The sequence below is a fragment of the Hemiscyllium ocellatum genome, chromosome 13, assembly GCF_020745735.1.
Source record: "Hemiscyllium ocellatum isolate sHemOce1 chromosome 13, sHemOce1.pat.X.cur, whole genome shotgun sequence".
Lineage (NCBI taxonomy): Eukaryota > Metazoa > Chordata > Chondrichthyes > Orectolobiformes > Hemiscylliidae > Hemiscyllium > Hemiscyllium ocellatum.
Genome location: NC_083413.1, coordinates 86,956,347 through 86,981,026, shown reverse-complemented (window position 1 = coordinate 86,981,026; position 24,680 = coordinate 86,956,347). Strand labels below are relative to the sequence as shown.

General features: G+C 43.2%; 1 protein-coding gene across 3 annotated transcripts in view; it reads right to left on the bottom strand.

The window, feature by feature from the left end:
• Window positions 1–24,680, bottom strand: part of LOC132821984 (ephrin type-B receptor 1-like) — a 494,253-nt gene that overhangs the window by 354,056 nt on the left and 115,517 nt on the right. For all 3 annotated transcript variants that reach the window (XR_009645375.1, XR_009645376.1, XM_060835030.1), the window contains exon 2: window positions 15,864–15,928. Coding sequence is in view for 1 of the 3 variants with exons in the window: in XM_060835030.1 (XP_060691013.1) it covers window positions 15,864–15,928 (65 nt within the window). In the remaining 2 variants the exon portion in view is untranslated. The remainder of the gene's footprint in view (window positions 1–15,863; window positions 15,929–24,680) is intronic.

Below are 24,680 nucleotides of genomic sequence, written 5' to 3'. Positions count from 1 at the left end.
GTGGAGTGGGAGGGGGAGTTAAAGTGTTGAGCCACGGGGTGATTGGGTTGGTTGGGTTCGGGCGGCCCAGAGGTGTTCTCTGAAGCGTTCCGCAAGTAAGCGGCCTGTCTCACCAATATAGAGGAGGCCACGTCGGGTGCAGCGGATGCAATAGATGATGTGTGTGGAGGTACAGGTGAACTTGTGGCGGATATGGAAGGATCCCTTGGGGCCTTGGAGGGAAGTGAGTGTGGAGGTGTGGGCGAGCTCTTCATCAGGGATGCAGTACCTAGTTTAAGGTCCTGCAACAAAGTGTCCAAGCAACGTTTCCATTCCTGATACATTAGAACATCGGAATCTCAGACTCCAACTCATCAGCTCTGAGCTGAAGCTGTTCAAACTGCAGATCTCAACTGCAGATGTAGTTGCTGCAAATCACACAGGTACCCAACACCTTCCACATACTCCAGCTGCAACACATCACCTGCTGCGCCATCTTTATTGTGCTCTTTTTCATAATTTAGTCTTGAATTTAGAAATATCACAACTTGTTTTGTACTTATATGACGCCATTTAATTCACTAGAATCGAAATTAAGTGAAATATTTATTGAGCCACAGACCAGATTTACCTACTGCCCAATAAATTAACATTCTAAATCTGCTCTGCTGCATACTCCTCTTTTACTCTCCCTGTTAGTCCCACTCAATTGAAAATTTCCATTTTTCAGCTCAGAATTAACAGGTGAGAAGGAGATATATTTACCTACTTCCCTCTCATATCGCAGAACAATTATAGTCAGTGCACCATCGGCAGCAATAAGCTGCCTGAGCGGAAAGCTCTGCAATTTTCTCCATAAACCTCTCTGCTCTTTCCATCTCTGTCCTCTTCTTAAAACACACCTGAAAACCCATCTTCTTGGAAAGCATCTGCTCACTTGTCCCGCTATCTCAGATTGTCTCTCAGGAGCAAACTCTGATTAATGACGCTCTACGTAAACCCTTCGGGCATCTTGTTACATTAGAGCTGCTAAATAAGCATATATTTGCTGTTGTGCAAATGATCAGACATAACCAGTTTAATGTGTTATTGATGAGGACAAGTTGAAGGAACAGCATTCATCATTCTGCAATTTAACAAGGAATATTGAAGCTACAAACATTCATTATCGAAGGGAATACTTTTTACCCAAAGGGTTTAGGGTTAGGATTAGGTTTAGGTTTATGGCTAGGGTTGGTGTTAGGATTAGGGTTAGGGTTATGGTTAGACTTAGGGTTGGGTTAGGGCTGGAATTGGGGTTAGAGTTACGGTTAGGGTTGGGCTATGTTTAAGGTTCGCGATAGGATTTGGGTTAGCGCAACATTAGGGTCAGGGTTCAGGTTAGGGTGATGGAGGGGGTTGGAAATCTGGATATGGCTGGCTGTAAAGCTGACAGAGGCAGAAGCCGTAAGTGCACTGAACATATATTTGGATATGCACTTGAAGTATCAAAACCTATAAAACTACTGCCCAATAGCTGGAAAGTGTGTTCAGACATTTTTTTCAGCCAGCACAGATACGATGGAGCCAATGGCCTCATTTGTGTCATAAAGTTCTTTAATTCTGTGTTTAATGGGTTTACAGGGCAAACCCTTTTCTGACTCATTGCACTTCTCTGATGTACATTATTTCAAGACAATAGTCTGTATTGTATCTGATTCCCCACAGGGACATCCTGAGCAATTAATGATGCTGCTTGCCCTGGGACATTTGGTAAACTCTCTCATTACAGACAAGCTTGGCTTTGACTGGGCCCATTTCCTGGCAAGTACCTTGGATGATTTCACCAAGTTGTCAATCAACAGCTGCAAAAACTCAGAAAAATGCACAGTAAGTTTCTGCTCGTGTTGCATTGACTTTATCCAAACCTTTACTCACAGAATAAGCTCTTAGATCCATTGTAAATTTACTTTTCACTCAATTAAAAACCAAGCACAGATATTTGAACGTGTATGAATCGGAGGTGAAATAAGGTTGTAGGGTTAAATATTTTGTAGTCAAGATTAGAGATGTGCTGGAAAATGCCAGCAGGTCAGGCAGCTTCCGAGGAGCAGGAGAATAGACGGTTCAGGCAAAAGCCCTTTATTAGGAATGAGGCTGGGAGCCTCCAGGGTGGAGAGATAAATGGGAGGGGGTTGGGGCTGGGGAAAAGGTAGCTAAGAGTACAATAGTTGGATGGAGGTAGGGGTAAAGGTGATAAGTTGGAGAGGAGGATGGAGCGGATAGGTGGGAAGGAAGATTGACACATAAAACAGGTCATGAGGAAGTGCTGAGCTGGAAGGTTGGAACTGGGGTAAAGTGGGGGGAGAGGAAATGAGGAAATTGGTGAAGGCCACATTGATGCCCTGGGGCTGAAGTGGTCCGAGGTGGAAGATGAGGTATTCTTCCTCCAGGTGTCGAGTGGTGAGGGAGTGGCGATGGAGGAAGCCCAGGACCTGCATGTCCTCGGCAGAGTGGGAGGGGGAGTTGAAATATTCGGCCACAGGGTGGTGGAGTTGATTGGTGTGGGTGTTCTCTAAAGCTGTCTGAGAGAAGGTGTCCTTAAGTATTTCGCAGAACTGTCTGAGAAACTCAGATCAGAGTCCAGAGTCAGACCAAATATAGGCGAATAGCATTCTCTCTTTAGTAGCAATAACCCAAAGTGGAAATTGTATTTCCCTGACAATGGGGTATTTAATTAGTAATCTCCATAATGGGCTGTGTTAGCAACAGAGTTGTGTTGGTTCAGTTGTGCTCATTAGTCTGCACAGAAACACATGGAAACTATGGGACAGAAATAATCAGTTAAATGGGGCAAGCTGTGTTCTTGCTGCATATGAAGCTGTTCCCATTCTATTTACTGCAACAAACCCTATCAACATAGTCTCCTATTCCCACATGTGTTGACCTAGCTTCCTTTCCGATGCACCAATGTAATTTACCGTGGCTCCTCCATATGGCAGTTAGCTCCACATTGTCCCCAAATTTTGGGTTAAGCTATCTTTATCGTGTATACAGTCTCTCCCAGAAATGGAAACAGATGTAAAACCCCTTCATGATCATAGACGTTCCTTTGGTCACCCTCAACCTTCTCTTTTTCCTCGAGGAAAGATCCAGTCACCAGTTTTAATCCCTCCTAACATATTTTTTTTTAGATTAGATTACTTAGAGTGTGAAGACAGGCCCTTCAGCCCAACAAGTCCACACCAACCCTCCGAAGAACAACCCACCCAGACACATTCCCCAACATTTATCCCTTCACCTAACACTACAGGCAATTTAGCATGGCCAATTCACCTAACCTGCACATGTTTGGACTGTGGGAGGAAACTGGAGCACCTGGAGGAAACTGGGGAGAATGTGCAAACTCCACACAGTCAGTTGCCTGAGGTGGGAATTGAACCCGGGTCCCTGGTGCTGTGAGGCAGCAGTGCTAACCACTGTTTCACCATGTCCTCTGTTACCCTGTACATACATTTCTTTTGCACCTTCTCCTGTGTTTCTATCTCATTTTGAGTGACAACCTAAGTGTTGTCTAACTATGGGTTGAAACAACTTTAGTGTGAGTTCAGATTTTCAAATGTATGACTTGAGAAAGGAAGTCAGAATGCTGTGTAGTATAGTCAGGATGGCTTTACTCTGTTTCACATCTTTTTCACTCTAACAGTGAGGAAAGCACATTGCTGTCACTGGGTGTCAGGTCTCTTCTACATTAAGGCAAAGCTGTCAGTAAAGCCCAGGCTGTTTACAACTCAGAGAACACATTAATTAATATCATAAACACTGGTGATAACAGGAAGAATATGACCTCCATTCACTAGATTGTGAATATCCATGGAGCTGCTAAAGGTGCAGCAGTTTGTGCAAGGTTTTGGTCAATCTCACAGTCACACAACAATCAAAGGCTAGGTTACCAAAGTGCAGCTGATCCAACAGAATCTTCTCAAATGCTGTGCCTGGTTTCATCAAATTCAGCATATTAGGAATTGTTGCGTTATTTAGCAGGTTAAGAATCAAGAAATTAGCTTCTTTCAGAGCTGAAAACAACCAGGCTGGTTTGGCATCTTCACAGTGAAGGTGGGATCCAACTGTTGTTTGCCAACACAATATAAACAGAACCAGAATGTTGCCACTTCAACAGGATTGGAGGCCTTGACTTGCAATTTGTGATTTATTTTAACTTTCATCTGAAAGCTAGAGAGGGACAATTCAAGAAAAATGGAAACAGAGAGTAGAATCAGTGTGATTGTAGGGGCCACAGCAGGACATCTGTCCAATCGGTACTGTTCTGGCATGCAGGTGCAAACAAACTTCAGTTATCAGAGCCATTCGGACAATTCTAATGAATAAGCTGCAATTCTCTACAGCAGTGTTTTAACATCAGGATTGATGCAAAGAAGGATGCATGAACTTCAGGACAGCTTTATTAATAGGGAGACTCTGGAGGAGCAGGATTGCAGAATAAAATCCACACTCTGCTTCTCCAAAATGAGAAAAATGGAACTTTGTTCAGTGCAGTAAATGCTGTCAAGCCCCAGACGTTGCAGGGAAAGTTCAAGAGATTTCTCATTGTGTGGCAGTCTCTGTATCACTGTTTCCCTCCACATACAGGGAGAAAGGGTGGACTGCAGATGCTGGAGATCAGAGAACATTCCTGATGAAGAATTCATGCTCAAAACATCGACTTTCCAGCTGGGGAATCAGTCAAAAGATGTGGCACTGGAAAAAGCACAGCAGGCCAGACAGCATCTGAGGAGCAGGACAGTCGACGTTTTTGGCATAAACTCATTTGGTATACTTTCCTTTATTGGTCAGAGTATTGAGTACCGGAGTTGGGAGGTCATGTTGCGGTTGTACAGGACATTGTTTAGGCCACTGTTGGAATATTGCATGCAATTCTGGTCTCCTTCCTATCGGAATGATGTTGTGAAACTTGAAAGGGTTCAGAAAAGATTTACAAGGATGTTGCCAGGGTTGGAGGAATTGAGCTATATGGAGAGGCTATACAGGCTGGGGCTGTTTTCCCTGGAGCGTCGGAGGCTGAGGGGTGACCTTATAGAGGTTTACAAAATTATGAAGGCATGAATAGGGTAAATAGGCAAAGTCTTTTCCCTGGAGTCGGGGAGTCCAGAACTAGAGGGCATAGGTTTAGGATGAGGAGGAAAGGTATAAAAGAGACCTGAGGGGCAACGTTTTCACACAGAGGGTGGTACGTGTATGGAGTGAGCTGCCAGAGGAAGTGGTGGAGGCTGGTACAATTGCAACATTTAAGAGGCATTTGGATGGGTATATGAATAGAAGGGTTTGGAGGGATATGGGCCGTGTGCTGGCAGGTGGGACTAGATTGGGTTGGGATATCTGGTCCGCACGGACGGGTTGGATCGAAGGGTCTGTTTCCATGCTGTACATCTCGATGACTCTAGACTCTAATGGAAGAAACTGAGGACTGCAGATGCTGGAGATTAGAGCTGAAAATGTGTTGCTGGAAAAGCGCAGCAGGTCAGGCAGTATCCAAGGAACAGGAGAATCGACGTTTCGGGCATGAGCCTTCCTGAAGAAGGGCTCATGCCCGAAACGTCGAATCTCCTGCTCCTTGGATGCTGATTGACCTCCTGCGCTTTTCCAGCAACACATTTTCAGCTCTAGACTCTAATGAGTTGTTTTTGCGTTCAACAGTTCTAGTACGATCAAGTTCTAATACGTTAACTGTGGCAGGCAGACAACACAGAATGAGGGGCAGAGGAAGGGAATGATAGTCGGAACGTACTTTGTTTCAATCTAAATATTCAAAAGGAGAGGAAACAATCAGAGATTAAAGTATCTGACTGGAATTTTAAAGAGAGTAGAAGGAAGTATCTTGGAGCATCTGGAAAATGATCAAAAGTACCATTAAAAAAAAGTCAAAAATATTCAAGTCGGAGTTGCTTAGTGTGCAGATGAGGCACAGGTGGCAGAGTGGAAACATACTGCAGCGAAAAATGCAGTTCCTTTGATGAGAGAGAAACATCATTCAAATGAGACATGGGATATAAAAAGGTCACAGGTCGAAAGCTAATGCCATAAAATATAAGAGGCAAAAAATAATTTGACAAACTGAGATGATATGAAGAAAGGTGCAAATAATCAAATCATTTTATAGACCGTAAAGTGTTTTCAAAAATAGGGTAGAGGTTACAAGGATTGATAGTGATGATAATGTGTGGTTTTATCCAAACCACTGTTAGGAACGAACAGGTGGGAAAAGGAAGTGCTGAGGAAAATAAGCAGGATTAAAAAATGTCGCAAAAATCAGTGCAATTCAAAATATGAACTGAACAGGGCCCAGACAACTAGATCCCAGAATGCTGGGGATATTAAAGGCTCAGATAACAATCTTCCAGACATCTTTGCATTTAGAAGATGTGAGTGTTGACTGAAGAACTATCAATGTAGCATACCTTTCAATAGAGGAGGGTGGAATAAACCAGGCAAAAGAGAAGACAATGTTGTGGTTCTGTTCGCCGAGCTGGAAGTTTTTGCTGCAAATGTTTCGTTCCCTGGCTAGGGAACATCATCAGTGCTATTGGAGCCTCCTGTGAAGTGCTGCTTTGATGTTTCTTCCGGTATTTATAGTGGTTTGTTCTTGCCGCTTCCGGGTGTCAGTTTCAGCTGTAGTAGTTTGTATGTGGGGTCCAGGTTGATGTGTCTGTTGATGGATCTTCTTGCCGTTTCCGGGTGTCAGTTTCAGCTGTAGTGCAGTTTCAACTCACTAGAACAAAGGACCCAATAGCCAGCACGAGCCAAACTAACATAGTTTACAAAATACCATGCAAGGACTGCACAAAACACTATATAGGACAAACAGGAAGACAGCTAACAATCCGCATCCATGAACATCAGCTATCCACAAAACAACACGACCAGCTATCCCTAGTAGCCATACACTCAGACAACCAGGAACATGAATTTGACTGGGAAAACACTACCATCATAGGACAAGCCAGACAGAGAATAGCCAGGGAATTCCTAGAGGCATGGCATTCATCCACAAACTCCATTAACAGACACATAGACCTGGACCCCATATACAAACCACTAAGCTGAAACTGACACCCGGAAACGGCAAGAACAAACCACTATAAATACCGGAAGAAACATCAAAGCAGTGCTTCACAGGAGGCTCCAATAGCACTGATGATGTTCCCTAGCCAGGGAACGAAACGTTTGCAGCAAAAACTTCCAGCTCGGCGAACAGAACCACAACAACGGACACCCGAGCTACAAATCTTCAACCAGACTTTAAAGAAGACAATGTCTCAGCTCAAGGTATTCTAAAGAATGTCACAGCAAACAAGATACGTTTTTGAAGTGCAATCATTGTTCTAATGCAGCAAATGAAATAGCTATTTTGTGCACAGCAAGATCCCACAAACAGTAATGAGATAATGACAAGGCACAAGTGTTAGATGTGGCATAAATGTTTGCCAGAAGGACCTGATGATTTCACTTATACATATATTTCTCATTATAAGTATACCATTGACAGTATACTATTTCCTCAGAACAGCGGGTCCAAATGATGTACTTGAGTTTCTCAGAACTTTACTGCAGACCAAATAAGTGTCAACTTTGGTGGGTTTTGTAGAGAGTTTCTCTCCATGAGCTCTGGCCAGATTTCTCATGCTCTTTTCTGCAATTGTCACATTAAGTCTGCACCACATCTCTGCAATGCCCTGTATATTGTAACTTCCTTCCCATCAGAAGTGCAGGGTCCTCCCGAGACTGATAGCTCAGACGCCGTATTTAAACCCCCATTTGGGTGTCAGGTCAAGCGCTGTCAGTTTGGAGCTGCCCTGTCCAGATTGTGCCAGTTGCCCAGGACATTGAGCACAGCAGAAAACTGGCATTGCATTTTTGCTGACAGGAACCTGAAGTGCCTGGTGGATAGGGTAGTGTGGAGGAAGATCATGCTCTTTCCTCAGGACTAGCAAAGGAGAACCTGCCAACCTGGTGAGAGGTTGCCACCCAGGGTCAATGCTGTCCACGGTGCACAGGAAGGTGCAATATTGCAGGAAGAAGCTGGGTACTTTCTCAGAGTTAGAGTCAGGAGGTCCTGCTGGTGAGCACTGTTTCCACAGCTCGCTGAGGAAGGAAAGCGTGAGGGCACAATCAACTGGAGGGGATGTATTTCTGCAATCAGAGAATAGAGGAATAGTGAGAGAGAGAAAGAGAGTGTGTGAGAGAGAGAGAGAGAGAGAGACTGGAGAATGGGTATTCAGGATAAAGGAAGAGTCAAGAGTTGGAGAGAGGGAGAGTGAGGATTTGGGGATCAGGATGTTGGAGACTGGGCAATGAAGGAGGGAGATAAAGAGAGCCTGAGGAATACGGGCTCATGGGCAGAGGGAGACTGTGGAATGGAGGCTCAGGTAGGGGGAAGGAGGTTGGTAAAAGAGAGAGAGAGAGAAAGCAGGACAGCGATGAAGAAAATTTATTCTCTCAGAGGGTTGTGAGTTTTGAAAATCTCTGCTTCAGTAGGTGGTGGATTAGATTAAATTAGAGTCCCTACAGTGTGGAAACAGGCCCTTTGGCCCAGCAAATCCGCACCGACCCTCTGAATAGTAACCCACCCAGACCTATTTCCCTCTGACTAATGCACCTAACACTATGGGCAATTTAGCATGGCCAATTCACCTGACCTGCACGTCTTTGGACTGTGGGAGGAAACCGGAGCACCCGGAAGAAACCCACGGGGTAATTGATTACTTTTAAGACAAGATGCATAGACTAGGAGAACCAAACATTTTCTTAGGGTTATAGGTATGTGGAACTCAAAACACAAGCAGATCAGCTATGATCTTATTGCACATCTCAGCACACTTGAAAGGCCAGATAGTCCAGGTGTGCTTCTATTTTGTATGTTTGTATTGTAACACGATTACATGATCAGGCTGGGTCACGTCAGCATTACTGGAGAATTATAAAACTGCACTCTGTCCTACATAATTCTGTCTCAATGAGGACACACCAATTTTAGGGAATTCCACAAGGCAATTGTAAAGGTCGAAAAGCTACCACATGGTAATCAATTTTGCTTTGCAAACAACACTTCTAGTAGGATCTCAGCTCGTTTGTTGTAAATCGCTTTACAAAGGGCCTTGACAGTGTGAAACACAGAGACCGAACCTGGGAGTCACCGAATGGGTGGAGGACAGTTCAATACTGAGGAATTCACGTGTGTTCAAAAGTAATAACTGCGCCTAATCACATTATGTTGAGATATGAAAGGACACGCTCTTTCACACTCTAGGCTGGATTTCCTGTGTTAATCCAGGCATTAGAAGATTCACAACTGCCTGAAAGCCTTCATCAGGCATTTAATTCCCACCCTCCCATCACTTCTCAAAGACTTAGATTCAACAGTCATCTTCCCACAGAGTTAGAATAGGCCTACAATTATCTGACGTCACTGCTTGCCCACCACAAAGCTGGGTCAAAGGTCCCTACACACAACAGAAAAGTTCCCTTAATTTAACTTCTTTTTTTTCCGCACAGACGGCCCCAAGATCTCTCAGATTCTATGTTCTTACTGCTGCTACTTTGGTATACGTTGTTCTGTTGTGTGAAAAGAGGGGAGGGGAGAAATTGTAAAGAAACTTAGCAAATGAAAGGAACACCTGAGAGGGACAGAGTGGTTGGTGGTGGTGGTGGGGGAAGCAAGAATTTAAAAAAAAGGACGAGGCCAAAGGCTAACTGATGACTCGTTCTCAAATTACTTTAGAATTCAAGCATTCCATTACGTTGCTCCAACGTTCCTTTCTTTTGAGCAGTCCACACACTGGAATGTTGTCCCTGTGGCACCGATGTTGTCGATCTGTGAACAATGGCAGCAAGTGGAGCTGAGCAACAAACCGTGTTTAAAACAAAAGTTTCCCATTGTGAGGGGGTGGGGAGGGGTGGCAGCAGGGGGGCTATTGGTTTTGGCAAGATCAGCAGTGGGGGGAGCTGTGGGGGAGGTCCTGCTCCTAATTACTATCAAATGACCCCGGCTGGTAAAGCACATGTACAAAGGTCAGCTGAGGTCACTAAAAAGCTCCGGTATGACATTCCCACAGTTCAGAGTCGGATTTGAAGGAGGTACTGGAGATCTCAGGCTGTCAGAGCCTGTCGATTTTGTATCTCGAGCCTGAGACCTCACATTCAGAAGAGTGGAAGGTCAACAGACAGCCATCACTGAATGTTAAAAAGCAGAATAAAAGACAGTGGGAAAGCACGGCAGCGTTTGACCATTCAATTTATTTCATGGATTGGCACTCCAGTACAGTACTGAGGGAGTGCTGCATGGTTGGAAGTGGCACCTTTCTGTTAAGATGTTTAGATTAGACTTACAGTGTGGAAACAGGCCCTTCGGCCCAACAAGTCCACACCGACCCGCCGAAGCGCAACCCACCCATACCCCTACATTTACCCCTTACCTAACACTATGGGCAATTTAGCATGGCCAATTCACCTGACCCGCACATCTTTGTGACTGTGGGAGGAAACCGGAGAACCCGGAGGAAACCCACGCAGACACGGGGAGAACGTGCAAACTCCACACAGTCAGTCGCCTGAGTCGGGAATTGAACCCAGGTCTGACAGGCGCTGTGAGGCAGCAGTGCTAACCACTGTGCCACCGTGCCGCCCAATTAAAGCGAGACTTTGTCTGACCTGTCAGGTATGTATTTTAAAAAATCCAATGGTGCATAAAACATAAGAACTAAGAGCAAGAGTAGGTCATCTGGCCCTTTGAGCCTCCTCCTCCATTCAATAAGATCATGGCAAGTCTTTTCATGGACTCAGCTCCACATACCATCTTTAAAGGCTTTTTTTTTTGTTTAACGTCCACCACAATGTGATATTATTATTTGGTAGCCAGTAGACTACACCTATCAGTGAGCTATTTCTTCATAGAATTTATCATTTCCACCCAAACGGACTAAACCTCATTCTCCAGAGAACCTATATCATCTCTCACCATCCCTCAGATGTCATCGTTAAACATCAGAGCTACACCACCTGCCTTACCTTCCTGTCAGCCCTTCTGAATGGTCTGATACCCCTGGATATTTAACTCCCAGTTGAGACCATCCTGCAACCGTGTCTCTGTAATGGCTACTAAATCATACTCATTCACGATGATTTGTGTCATTAACTCATCTACCTTATCACGAATGCTACGAGTATTCAGATAAGGTGTCCTTATGCTAGTTTTTGTACTCTCTTTATGAATTCCAACATCACCATTAATAATATCTCCTGATTTATCCTTCCTTTTTCGTTCTTTCATAGTCTGCCATGTAGTTAAACCCTCCTTCATACATGCCAACCTGCTGCTTTCCTTTTCATTTACTATCATACTTCCTGTCATTTTCCCCTTCCCTTCCCTTCCCCTGATTCACGAGTTTAAAGTCCGAGTGACCACCAATCTATCCTTTTCTCTAGAACACTGGTTCCATATCAGTTCAGGTGGAGACTGTCTCATTGGAACAGATCCCTCCTGTTTCAAAACGGATACCAATGCCCCATGAAGTGAAACCCTTCTTTCCCACACCACTCCTTTAGCCAAGTGTTTATTTCCTTTATTTTCTTATCCCTAAGCTAATTTTCAAATGGCTCAGGTATGAGATCCTGAGATGAGAACCTGTTCCTTAATTTCATTCCTAGTACTTGATAATCCCCAAACAGGTCCTGCATCCTAGCTTTGCCTATGTTGTTTGTCCCATTGTGGACCACAACAACTGGATCCTCGCCCTCCCACTCCAATATCCTTTCAAGCCAGTCAGCGATGTCCTGCACCCTGGCACCAGGCAGGCAACGTATTCAAAATAGAACCAGGAAGCTCTCTCTGGTGTTCAGGTGAGCACAGGAACATAGACATTATGAGTAGTAGACCTCAGCCCCTTGAGCCTGCTCTGCTGTTCAATATGATCACAGCTGATCTGACTGTGGCCTCAGCTCCACTTTCCCTTCGCCTCCCTTGTTCATCAATAACACTCAGCACATATCCATCAATTGATTAAATGATTACTTGTTTATGTTTCACAATTGCTTGTTGGGATTGACTCTGTGCCATTTTGTACACAGAAAAAAGGCAATGAGAAGATTTGTTGTCATTGTTGTATTGTTGTTGGAGGGAAGTGGTAGAATTTGAAAACTGTGTGTATCTGCTTCTTTTGGTTCTTCCTCAAAGAGTAGGGCAGATCAAAGGACTTGTCCCACTTTCCCCTTTCACATCTTTTGGTGGCAGCAGTATGATTAAACATTTGTTTTATGTGATATGTGAATAACTATACATGTAACAACCAGGTTGATGCAGACATTAATCTGTTTTGTTTAGAGTTCTAAAATATATGTACCATTTCGTTGCTTCACAACAACAAAATATAATTTGAATAATACACTGTTTTTAGAAACAGAATCCCAATGCCAAGAGAATGTTCTAGTTATATGCAAAATACTTTGTGGCTACTAACAGGTTGGTGCATGTGAACAATACATTGGAATTTCATCTACAACCATAACCAAAGGAAATCTGTGTCTTTAACCTTTATAATTTCAATGTTTTTTCATACTCTAACCACAAATCTACTTAGTCGAAGTGGCTTCTTTCCACATTATCAAGAAGTTAATCTAAAATGAATCATTAACTTACAATCCAAAATCCATCTCCATTAGTTCCTCATGGTAAAGTCAGTAAATTATACCAGGCATTGGCCTTCCCACACTTGTGCTTCCTCACCAAATTTGTCACCCAGCTTTCACAGGCATCATCAATCCTGTTCTTGCCCTATATTGATTGCAAGTCCATTTTGAAATGAGGTGTCTGACAATGATCAAGTACAGAATATGGGCACATGGTTGTTCATCTTTCCCATATCATTATAAAATAACCTCGGCATCCTGTACAATGCTGCAGTTTCCATGGAAACAAAAACAACAAAACCGCGTAAGGTCCTGATCACCTTCCTTTCAGTCTCACCTGCCCTTCAGTACTATAGATATGTCATCCTCCCAGTAACCCAAAACCTAGGCTTTTCGATCCCCTCCTCCTTACTTTCTGACCAACAGTTTAACCTACCCTTTTTTCTGTTATTTATTTTAACCTACATTGTTCTTCGCCATCAATCTTGCCTTCTCCGTCTGTCTCCTCCATTTTACAGTCCTTTCACTCCTGTCTTTAAGTCACTTAACCCCTATCTCTATCAGGCAGAAGATATAAAAGTTTGAATGCACGTACGAACAGATTCAAGAACAGCTTCTTCCCCACTGTTATCAGACTTTTGAACAGACATCTCAAATGTTAATTCTAATCTTTCTCTCTGCACCTTCTCTGTGGTTGTAACACTGAATTTTACACTCTGTTCTGCTACCCTGATGCACTTTGTGTTGTATGATCTGCCTATACAGCACGCAAATCAACACTTTTCACTGTACCTCAGTACATGTGACAAAAATAAATCAAATCAAAATCAGTACATAATGTCCCTCAGCTCACCAACTAACTAAAACTAACTTGCATTTATAAAGTGTTTTTCATGATCTCAGGCCATTTGAAGACTTTAAAGTCTAGGAGTTACATTTAAAGTAGGTCAATGTCAAAATGCAGGAAACACAAAATCTCATTTGCGCACAACAATATCTCACAAACATGAGATCATAAAAGCAAAATACTGTGGATGTTGGAAATCTGAAATATAAACAGAATATGCTGAAAAAGGCAACAGGGCAGGCAGTATCTAAGGATGTGTGGGTTTCCTCCAGGTGCTCCGCCTTCCTCCCAAAGTCCAAGGATGTGGTTAGGTGGATTGGCCATGCTAAATTGCCATAGTGTCCAGGGATATGCAGGCTGGGTGGATTAGCCATGGGAAATGGAGAGTTACTGGGATAGGGTAGGGGTTGGGGTCTAGGGGTTGCACTTTGGAGGATCATTGTGGATTCAGTGGGCCAAATGGCCTGTTCCACACTGTACGGATTCTATGAGAGTATGGAGAAAGAAACAGAGTTAACGTTTTGAGTCCAATATGACTCTTCTCCAGTTCTGAAGAAGTCAAATTGGATTCAAAACAGTGACTGTTTTTCTCTCTTCTCAGATGTTGCCTGCTCTGATGAGTTTCTCCAGCACTTTATGTTTTACCAACATTGAAGTAATGACAGGTTTGTCAGGACAGTGGATACAGTGCCTGTTGTTGCTCCTCCAAGACACCCAGCATCCTGACTGGGAAGTACATAATTACTTCTTTACTTTCACTGGATCAAAATCTTGGAGCTCTCTCCCTAACAGTACAAGATGTCTCATCACATCTCATTGACGGCAGTGGTACAAGAGGGCTGATCACTGCCACCTTCTCCAGAGCAATTAAGAAAGGGTAATAAATTATTGCCTATCCAGCAACACCCACATCCCATGAAAGAATATATTAAGGAGTCACTTTCAATGATATTGGCTGAGGGATAAATAATGACCAGGAAACCAGGGAGAACTGGGATCTTTCCATTCAACTATGAGTGCAGACAGGGACTTGGGCTTAAACATCTAATCTGAAAGCTGGTATCTCTGATAATGCAGAGGGACTGCTGCACTGTGTTGGTGCACTAGTCCAGATGCTGGGCTCAAGCCTCTAACTTGGGGCCTCAATTCACCATCCCTGGCCTCAAAGGCAGAAGTGCTACCTGCTGAATCAAGGCTGCCATTTTCTGTTAGCAATTTCCGAGGGCAACGTGAAGGCCCTAGCTCTGTCGCAAGGAATCTTCCAGGTTCAAACCCAGGGTTGTATGCAAGGATGATGGTTTTACATCTGGAAGCCATTTGTGCTGAGGGTGGGTCATTTTTGGATAAGGACATGGAGGGGGAGCTAGCTGAATGGAGGCAACAGGATCCTTTATATCATCAACTCTCCAGCAATTACATGGATAATGCTTGTTTTGCATTAGCCAGGTGCACAGTTTCCATAAAGCTGTGGTAAGTCGGAATTCCAAACATGATGTGTTGTTAGACTGAAGAATGTAGATAATTACTGTTTTCACAACGAGTGAAGTGCAAGGATTTAATGATAGGTTCGAAGACGTTTAAGTCTTTCTATCTTTTCAGTTCCTTGGCAGCATCTTTGCACAATTTATATGAATGAAAAGTGAATATTCTGCTCCCCCTTCTGTTTCCTCTGCAGTCTATTCATTGTTGCTTATCCCAAGAGAGTAGCTAACTAGTTCTTGAACACCTTCCCACAAGAAAGATATATTGACCTGGAATGGTATCACAGTTCAGAGTCACCACAGTGCTATAGTTTCTATCAGGGTTAATGACTTGTGCAAGGTAGCAGGTTTATTGAATTGAGGTTTTTAGATCAAGGCAGGGCAAGTTTTCCCGTCAAAACAGGGGAACAATTCCTTCTCGTGCAGGATCCAGAACAGAGGGATTAGGCTTCAGAAAGAGAGCTGGGCTGTTCAGGTGTAAAACTATGAATCTCTTCTTCCGACAAAGGGAAAGGAAAATCTTGTATTCCCACCCATAAACGATTGTGGATAAGGGAGTTCAACTGGGACTATCAAGGCCGAGATCGATGGGTGTGCACAGAAATGCCAGCAATGACAATATTTCAGAGAAGAGCTGAGGTAAACTCCCTGGTGTCTTGCTCAAGTGTTAAACTTCAATCAAACAGTTTAATTGGTCATTTATCTCATTGCTGTTTGTAGCACTTTGCTGACTGTGAACTTCAAAGTAATTAATTGGCTATAAAATGGTTTAGGGTATTCAGGCATTGTCTATTTTTTCTCTCTCGCTCTTCATTCCACCAGTTTGCAGGGCAGAAAGCTGTCAATCATCTGCGTGCAATGAGCTGACGTGTCCTTACCCCTGATGAAGGATATGCTGTCCAGCCCAGCTCAGCGGTGGCTATTCGAGTATCCAGCAGGGTTTCTAAAGAAAGAAGGAGAAAAAAACATCAACTGGTCAGCAATAGAGCACTCACACACAGGCAGAGCATTCACCACAGTGACCATCATCTCTGCAAAAGGAATATATACACCATATATCACCATTACAATCACTCTGGCTTCCCTTCTCCTATTGCTGTGGACAACTGGAATGGTCCAAGTGCTGATCTAACGTGGCACTCTTGGTTTTGTTCCAACGGTGGGATCCCAATTTCCATATTTAAAATGGACACATTGGATAGGTGGCTAGAGACCAGAGCAAAATGGCACTGCAAAATGGATTCACATCAGAAGTGAACCCATTCTGGGTTCATTGCCACCCTGTTAATGCCAGGTAAGGCACTCTGAGGTCAACCCCACAAAGAGTATTGGATGATTATTTGAATAGAAACAATGTTCAGAGTAACAATGAAAAATCAAGAGAATGGCACTGAGACATAAAGCTTTTCGGAGAGCCAGTGCGACATGATGGGCCAAATTGCCTTTCCTTCTGCACTGTTGTAATTCGATTACTCCCTGCATGAAACTTTAACCATTTTGCACGCTCAGATGGGAATCCCTCTCTCAAGGATAAGCTGGGTCAGAGAAGCCATTGTGGTTCTGGCCAACACATTCCTTTCAAACAAACTTTCAGAATTCTTCAATGTACTTTAATTATTCAAATGCTGACAGTCGACCCATGTGAAGCATAAACACCAATATGGAACTACTGCCCTGAGTGGTCTGTGCATGAGCAGGAAAATACCACACCACTAATAAGCACAGATAAACAACTCTCGATTGGGGGAGTTGTTGGTTGTTATAACAAATGAACACTTGTTCATTTGATAATCTTTAGCATCTGAAAATAAATTCAGGCAAATCAGCACCTTAATTGTTTTATTTAATTTACTTATCTAGTCAACCTGTTCACATATACCTCTGGAGCAGGATCAGGCTTGAACCCAGGCGTAGGGGTCCCCTAAACAAATGCTGAAACAGAAAGGTATTGATCATTCTACCAGGATGCAGGATTAAACCAGGAACTGTTAGATTTGTCAGACTAATGCTCTCCCAACTGAGCTATTTTGGCTGATGGAGAGTTACCATCTTAACTACAAGAGTGCAGACTTGCAATATGAAAAGGCCAATCATCCTATTAAGCCAGATGAAGGGTCATTGGATTCGAAACATTAATTCTGTTCTTCCCTCCATAGATGCTGCTCCACCTTCTGATCTTCTCCCTCGTTTTCTGATTTTGTTTTAGATCTCCAGCACCTGCAGTTTTTTTGTTTTATATTAGTCTATGGTCCTTCCTTAGCCTATGTGCCAACCAGGCTTCTACAGTTTCTATACAAACCATTTTATGAGGGTCTCAGGAAGCAGCCATCACATAGTGCTCTTCCAATGCAACAATCCCAACACAATCAATGTTATGCTCATGACCTTTGCACTTTCAAGTGGAACTTCCTATTCAGATGACTTTCTATCTTGCTTTAATCTACCCTCTTTATTTTAAACCTGATTGAGTTTATGGACCAGATTCTCATAGAGTCGAGCTAATTCTGAAGACCTTTAAAAATGGCAGGTGAGATCCAAGATGTGGATATCCCACCCCCATTTATTATCTGATCCTTTTTTATTCTGGAAGGAATAGGGTACAAATCACGCAGGTCGGATATTGGAACTCAGAAGGGTAACTGAGTTCAGAGTTGATAAAATGCAGAGCTGAAGAAAACACAACAGGCCAAACAGCACAAGAGGAGCATGAGAGTCAACGTTTTGGGTAGGACCGTTCATCAGGAGTAGATGGGGGAAGGCGGTTGGGAAATAAACAAGAGGTAGGGATAGGGCTGGGGGTAAGGTAGGTGCTGTGGCGATAGGTGAATGCAGGTAAGTAGTGATTGCAATTGGTCAGTAGGAATGGGTGGAGCGGATAGGCAGGAAGGAAGATGGACAAGTCAGTCAGCTCAAGCGGGTGGGGTGGAGAGGGAGGGCTGGACATGGGATGGGCGGGGGCTGGGGAGGCTAGGAAGCTGTTGAATTCTATGTTGAGGCCACATGGTTGTAAGCTCCACAGGCAGAAGATGAATTGTTTTGCCTCTAGTTTTTATGTGGCCTTATTTTGATGGTGGAGGAGGCCGAGGATGGACATGTCATTGGGGGATTGGGAGGGGGCTTTGAAATGGCTGGCGACCAGGAGGTGGGGTTGATTGGAGCTTGCAGATCACAGATCTTCCTTGAACCGATCCCAGACTTTGTGCTCAGTTTCTCTGAGGTAGAAGAGACCACATTGGGAGCAATGGATGCAGTAAATCAGGTTAGTGAAATGCAAATGCCACCTGAATTCAGACACCATTTTCACTGTTCTTTGGGCTTTAACTTAAGTTGTGGCTGTCACAAATTTATGGAGTAAAAACAAATGGTGAATACATCTGCTTAATAGTTCCAGTTTGATGTTTCTTTTTAAATCCTTGGTCCTTTAAAAAAGCTTTAAAAGATCAGGCTAAAGCTGTCAGTTAACAGTTAAAAAGCAGTTTTGATTAACTGGCCATCTGGTGTAGTTCAGAAAATCGACTACAATCTGCTCATGCAATTTTAATCAAGTTCCTGTTGTTGCCATTTCCCAAGAGTTGTTATTCTAACTGAAGCCATCATCAAACTTTGGCTGAATATCAAAAGATACAAAAGCTTTTGTATCTTGATTGGGGGAGTTGTTGGTTGTTATAACAAATGAACACTTGTGTGACTTTAAATATGTTCCATGATAAGAGAACTTTTCAGTATCAGATATGTATGAATGAAAGCTCTATTAGATTATTAAAAGTTTAAGTTTTCATCTCTGTCTAGCTCCAGAGGATTCAAAAAGTGTGACACTGGAAAAGCACAGCTGGTCAGACAGAATCCAAGGAGCAGGAGAGTCGATGTCTTGAGCATAAACTCTTCATCAGGATTCCCGATGAAGAGTTTATGTTCGAAACGTTGACTTTCCTGCTCCTCGGATGCTGCCTGACTGGCTGTGCTTTTCCAGTGTCACACTTTAACTCTGATCTCCAGCATCTGCAGTCCTCGCTCTCTCTCCTGGTTCCAGAGGATTGCTCAAAATGGAGATCGAGTAGGTGGATATTGAGGGGGGAAGGGGTTGGTGAGGGATCAATTTGTGTTGGAAGGGAAATGGAGGTGGGTAGGGAGTGTGAGGGAGTACAGAGCGAGGGCTATGGGGGTCTAATAGCTTATAAACTATCTGGGAAAAGAACAGAGCTCGACTTTGAACAAGCTCACCTTCACACTGGACCACTCCTGTGGCCACCCACAATCTGCTTCCAGGGTCAAATATATTTTACCTGCATTTTCCCTGAACAAGGGCGGCACAGTCCCACAGTGGTTAGCACTGCTACCTCACAGCGCCAGAGAGCCAGGTTCAATTCCAGCCTTGGGCAAGTGTCTGTGTGGAAAGTTTGCACATTCTCCCTGTATGTGCATGGATTTCCTCTGGGTGCTCCAGTTTCCTCCCACAGTCCAAAGATGTGCAGGTCAGGTGAATTGGCCATGCTAAATAGCCCATAGTGTTAGGTGAAGGGGTAAATGCAGGGGAATGGGTCTGGGTGGGTTACTCTTCGGTGGGTCGGTGTGGACTTGTTGGGCCGAAGTGCATGTTTCCACACTGTAAGCAATATAGTCTAATCTAATCTAAAATACATTGGGATAAAAGGCCCCTTTCAACTGAGGAAGGTTGTACAGAATCAGGAGATTCCTATCGCAAACTGACTATATTGGTGACAAAAATCAAGCCAAAAACTGCAAATTATTATTCTGTAATGGATTCAAGAATGGATACAGTTATCCAATATTATGACAATGTTAAAAATCCTATGTTGGTATACACTTGCATCCACATTATAAGTTGCCATGTCTATTCTATAACAGTTCAAATTCCCCATATACAATGTCATACTACAATTAAACTTCCTGCCAATGGAAGCACTGCAGGAGGAATAACTCCAAAATGGGGACTGGATTTCCTCTGACTCCTGGTCCAGACCTCTCACCTTCTAACCTTCCTTTGCTGCAGGACAACACTGGTTTTTGGCTCTTCCTACCCAGCATCACAAAATACCATCCTCCAAGGAAAATGAAACAGTTCTTCAAACTGTGAAATGTTAGTTATGAAACTAGAGTCTGTGTGAAATAATACTCAAGACCTTCTGTACAACGGGCAATGGTCAAGGACATCAAAGTGTGCTTATTAAGTAAATATGTTTAAGATCTATGAGACAACATTTTGTACAAATTGTACATTTATCACTTAAAAGAAATTTAGGTTTCCATTCCATAATGTTGTCAAATGTAACACCAAATTAATTTTGTGACAGTCATCCTGTCTGTCAAATTGAATTCATGCGGGTACAATGCTGTAGCTATTAGTTATTGTAATTACATACAGAGGCTATCAGCATTATGGCATAGGGGCCTGAAAGAACCATGTTCTTCTATATTATTCTGTCATTTTCAACTCATTTTTCAAACTCAACATAGAAATATCATGTTAATAAAGTCATTCAATTTATTTTAAACTCTGGTCTAAAAGCATTTCATGTGTCAGTCTTTACCGAGATCTCTGATTTAAACCTGTTAGTAATTCCACAACAAATACATTGTTCAAACGGGTTGATGTTTCACTTAATTAACAACCCCACTAACACTCAGGAAAAAAAATTCAAAGCAGTTAATCACCACAGTTCAATTTGCGCACCCCCAACCCCATCTAAACTCAGCAAGGCATCTCAGATTTTAACCACCTGATTGCAATCGGATTTGCAAAGTCCTGCAATATTGTCTACCTGGTACTCACCCTGCTCACTCTGCAGTCCTGCCTCGCTCGATTTGCCAATTCTGACTATGCCTATTCCTGGATGTTAACTACATGGCCTCGTGCTGCAGACGGCTCCACATCCTTACTCCCACTAAAATAAAATAAAGAACTGCCGATGCTGAAGATCTGAAACAAAAAATAGAAATTGCTGGAGAAACTCAGCAGTCTGGCAGCATCTGTGAAGAGAAAGCAGAGTTAATGTTTTGAGTCCTACGACCAACTCAAAACCTGAACACTGTTTTCCTTCCACAGATGCTGCCAAACCTGTCGAGTTTCTCCAGCAATTGCTGTTTTCATTTCATTCTCCCACCATTGATTTTCTGGCATGCTCATCACTGTAGTGTCCCATCATCCCGCACTAATTGAATGATTCTTCACTTCCTGACAAAATATGATTGCTTTCCATCTCCATAACCAACAAGCAAGCACGCCTGAAGAAAATACAACATATTGTTTTGAATGCTCCTGTGCTTTTTCTCTTGGATATGCAGATTAATCCGCAATTCTGAAAATTAAGTTGGGGCAGGTACTGGCATGAAGATAGCTTTGACTGACTGGCAGAATGCAGAGAGTGGGGATAAAGGAGTCTTTTTTTAGGAAGACAGTCGAGGTCCGCAGGGTTCAGCATTGGCACCACAGCTGTTCATGCTATACGTTAATGATCTGGACAAAGGAACTGAAGGCATTGTTGCTAATTTTGCAGATGACACAAAGGTGGGTGGAGGGGCAGGTCATGTTGATGAAACAGGGAGGCTGCAGAAGGATTTTGACAGGCTAGGAGAGTGGGAAAGAAGTGGCAGATGGAATAACAATGTGGGCAAGTGTTAGGCTATGCACTTTGGTAGAAAAGATAGAGGTGTAGATTATTATCTAAATGAGGAAAGGTTCAGAAATCTGAAGCATAAAGGGACTTGCGACCCCCAGTTCAGGGTTCCCTTAAAGTTAACATGCAGGTTCAGTAGCATTCATTTCAAGAGGGCTAGAATACAAGAGCAGAGATGTACTGCTGGGGTTTGTTCAAAATGAAGATTCAGTGAGTGGATATTGAGGGAGCCAGGGGATATGAGAGGGGGTGGGGTTTGGTGAGACCACCTTTGGAATATTGTAAGCAATTTTGGGACTTATATCTGAGGAAGGATGTGCTGGCATTAGAGGAGTCTAGGGGATGATCACAAGAATGATACTGGGAATAAAGGGCTTATCATATGGTTAAGGGATCTGGTACTGTACTCAATGGAGTTTAGAAGAATGAGGGGGGATCTGATTCAAACTTACAGGATACTAAGAAACCTGGATAGAGTGGATGTGGAAAAGATGCTTCCACTATTAGGAAAGACCAAGGCTCAAGGACAAAGCCTCAGAATGAGATTTGGTGGAATTTCTTGAGCCAGAGAGTGGTGCTTTTGTGGAACTCATTATTACAGAAGGTTGTGGAGGTTAAGTCATTGAAAATATTTAAGACAGAGTTAGATAAGTTCTTGATTAGTAAGGAGATGAAATATTATGGGGAGAAAGCAGGAGAATGGGGTTCAGCAACATATCAGCCATGATCGAATGATGGTTAGAGACAAAAAAGCTGCAGATGCTGGAATCCAAAGTAGACAGGCAGGAGGCTGGAAGAACACAGCAAGCCAGGCAGCATCAGGTGGTAGAGAAGTCGATGTTTCAAGTGTAACCCTTCTTCAGGGTCCAATGGAGCAGACTCTCGGGACTGAATGGCCTAATTCTGTTCTGATGTGTTGTGGTATAATTCATGGATGCATAAAGACAACCTCACTGCATGTTTGAACAGTTGTGTTTCAGGCAATAAGTGATGCCTGAGGACCAACCTCCTAGCAAAGTTATGGTCATTTTCTCTGAAGCTGGTTTCACTGGGGAAATCCAGGTGAATGGGCAGTGGGCCCTCGGGGGTAGGGAAGCTTTTTGTTTTAAATCTCAGGTTTACTAGGATGTCCCTCCTGCTTCCAATTCTCCCTCGATCTTGATCACGCCCACTTTTCTCAAGGGCCATCATCCCTTCAGATCAACTTATCAAATGTAGGGGATTACTTCCACACCTCCGTAATGCTGATCTCAGCACTAACTCCCTCTTCACATTGCTGACTCCGTGCTCAGGGGCAAGCTGGGTCTAGCATATTTAAACATGACCCAGGAGCTAAAATGTTGAGGAAGGCAATGATGTCATCACAATGGTCACTGGATTAATAGTCCTGAATGCCAGCTAATGCTCTGGGGTTGAACACATGGCAGGTGATGAAATTTGAATTAATAATAATCTGAAACAATCTTAATGACAACCATGTAGTCATGGCTGATTGCTGTGGAAATCCATCTCGTCCACTCCAATCCTTTAGGGAAGGATACCAACCTTACCTGGTCTGGCCTACTTGTGACAGCAATGTGATTGACCTTTAACCCGGTGGGCAATTAGGAATGGGCAATAAATACTGTGCTTAACCAGCGATGCCCACATCTCGAGAACAAATTTAAAAAATGCTGCTAGGCCTATGACTCAGAATGAAATCCAACTCTTAACTTGTACCTCATGATAAAATTGAGTAAAATTTCAAAGAAGTCAATCCTTTCAAAGAACAACTACACTGAAGGAATGAGAAAACACGTTTCCAATCTTCTTTGGCTCCTTCATTGTAAAGAGTGAGGTTGGTCCAGTAGAGTCATCCTGGCGGCACAATAGCACAGTGGTTAGCACTGCTGCCTCACAGCGTCATAAGTTCAATTCCAGCCTTGGGTGACTGTCTGTGTGGAGTTTGCACATTTTCCTCGTGTCTGTTGGGTTTCCTCCGGGTGCTCCAGTTTCCTCCCACAATCCAAAGATGTGCAGGTCAGGTGAAATGGCCATGTTAAATTGCCCATAGTGTTAGTCAGAGGGAAATGGGTCTGGGTGGGTTACTCTTCAGAGGGCTGGTGTGGACTTGTTGGGCTGAAGGGCCTGTCTCCACACTGTAGGAAATCTAATTAAATGACTAGAATTCATGAAATTATATGTCATACTTATTCAGAATGCTGCAATTTTAACTTTGAGGATCATCAGAATGGGGCAACACTCATCAAGTGTTAGGCTGTGTTGTTGGTAGTACATACCCATATGTGTCTGGGCTGTAATAATTTACAATGTTACACAAACAAACAGTCCCCAAAAACGGTCCTCCTTCTCAAATACCCTATGGTGACCTTCAGTACAAAGGGACTGAATTGTTTGAGGGGATGTTAACCTTGCAGGCTTCATCAATTAATCTGTTGAAATACTGAACTGCAAGGGTGTGGACATCAGCATTTATTTCCCAAAAAACTAATTGCCCAAAGAGGAATTAGTCACGTGTTGGCCAGACTAGGTAAAGCTGGCAGATTTCCTTCCCAAAAGGACATTAGTAAACCAGGTGGAGCTTACTTAACAATCAGCAATGGCTTTATAATCATCATTAGACTCATAATTCAAGATTATTATTGAATTCAAATTCCACTATCTGCCACGGCAAGAACAGAGATCCCTGGAACATTACCTGGATCTCTACATTAATTGTCTAATGATAATACCACTAGGCCAATACCTCCCTGCTAATCATGAACATACCTTTCAGCACATGTAGGAGACAAAAACTCATTCCATACAGAGAAGATTAAGAAATATTGCAAGATGTACCAGTCTCAGCAACACTGTTTCAATTAATCTGGGAAGACAACTATCAACAGGAAGAATCCTACATTCACTGGTCCTTGGTTTCATACAGTTCAGGTTCTCTGGGCATATGCAGAAGGCAATTGTAATTTTGCAATAAAGACCGTTCAGTGGGAAAGCTAGCTGGTACAAACTGCTGTGTTATCTCAGGGCACGGACTCATTTAGTTTACACTAACTAACAAAT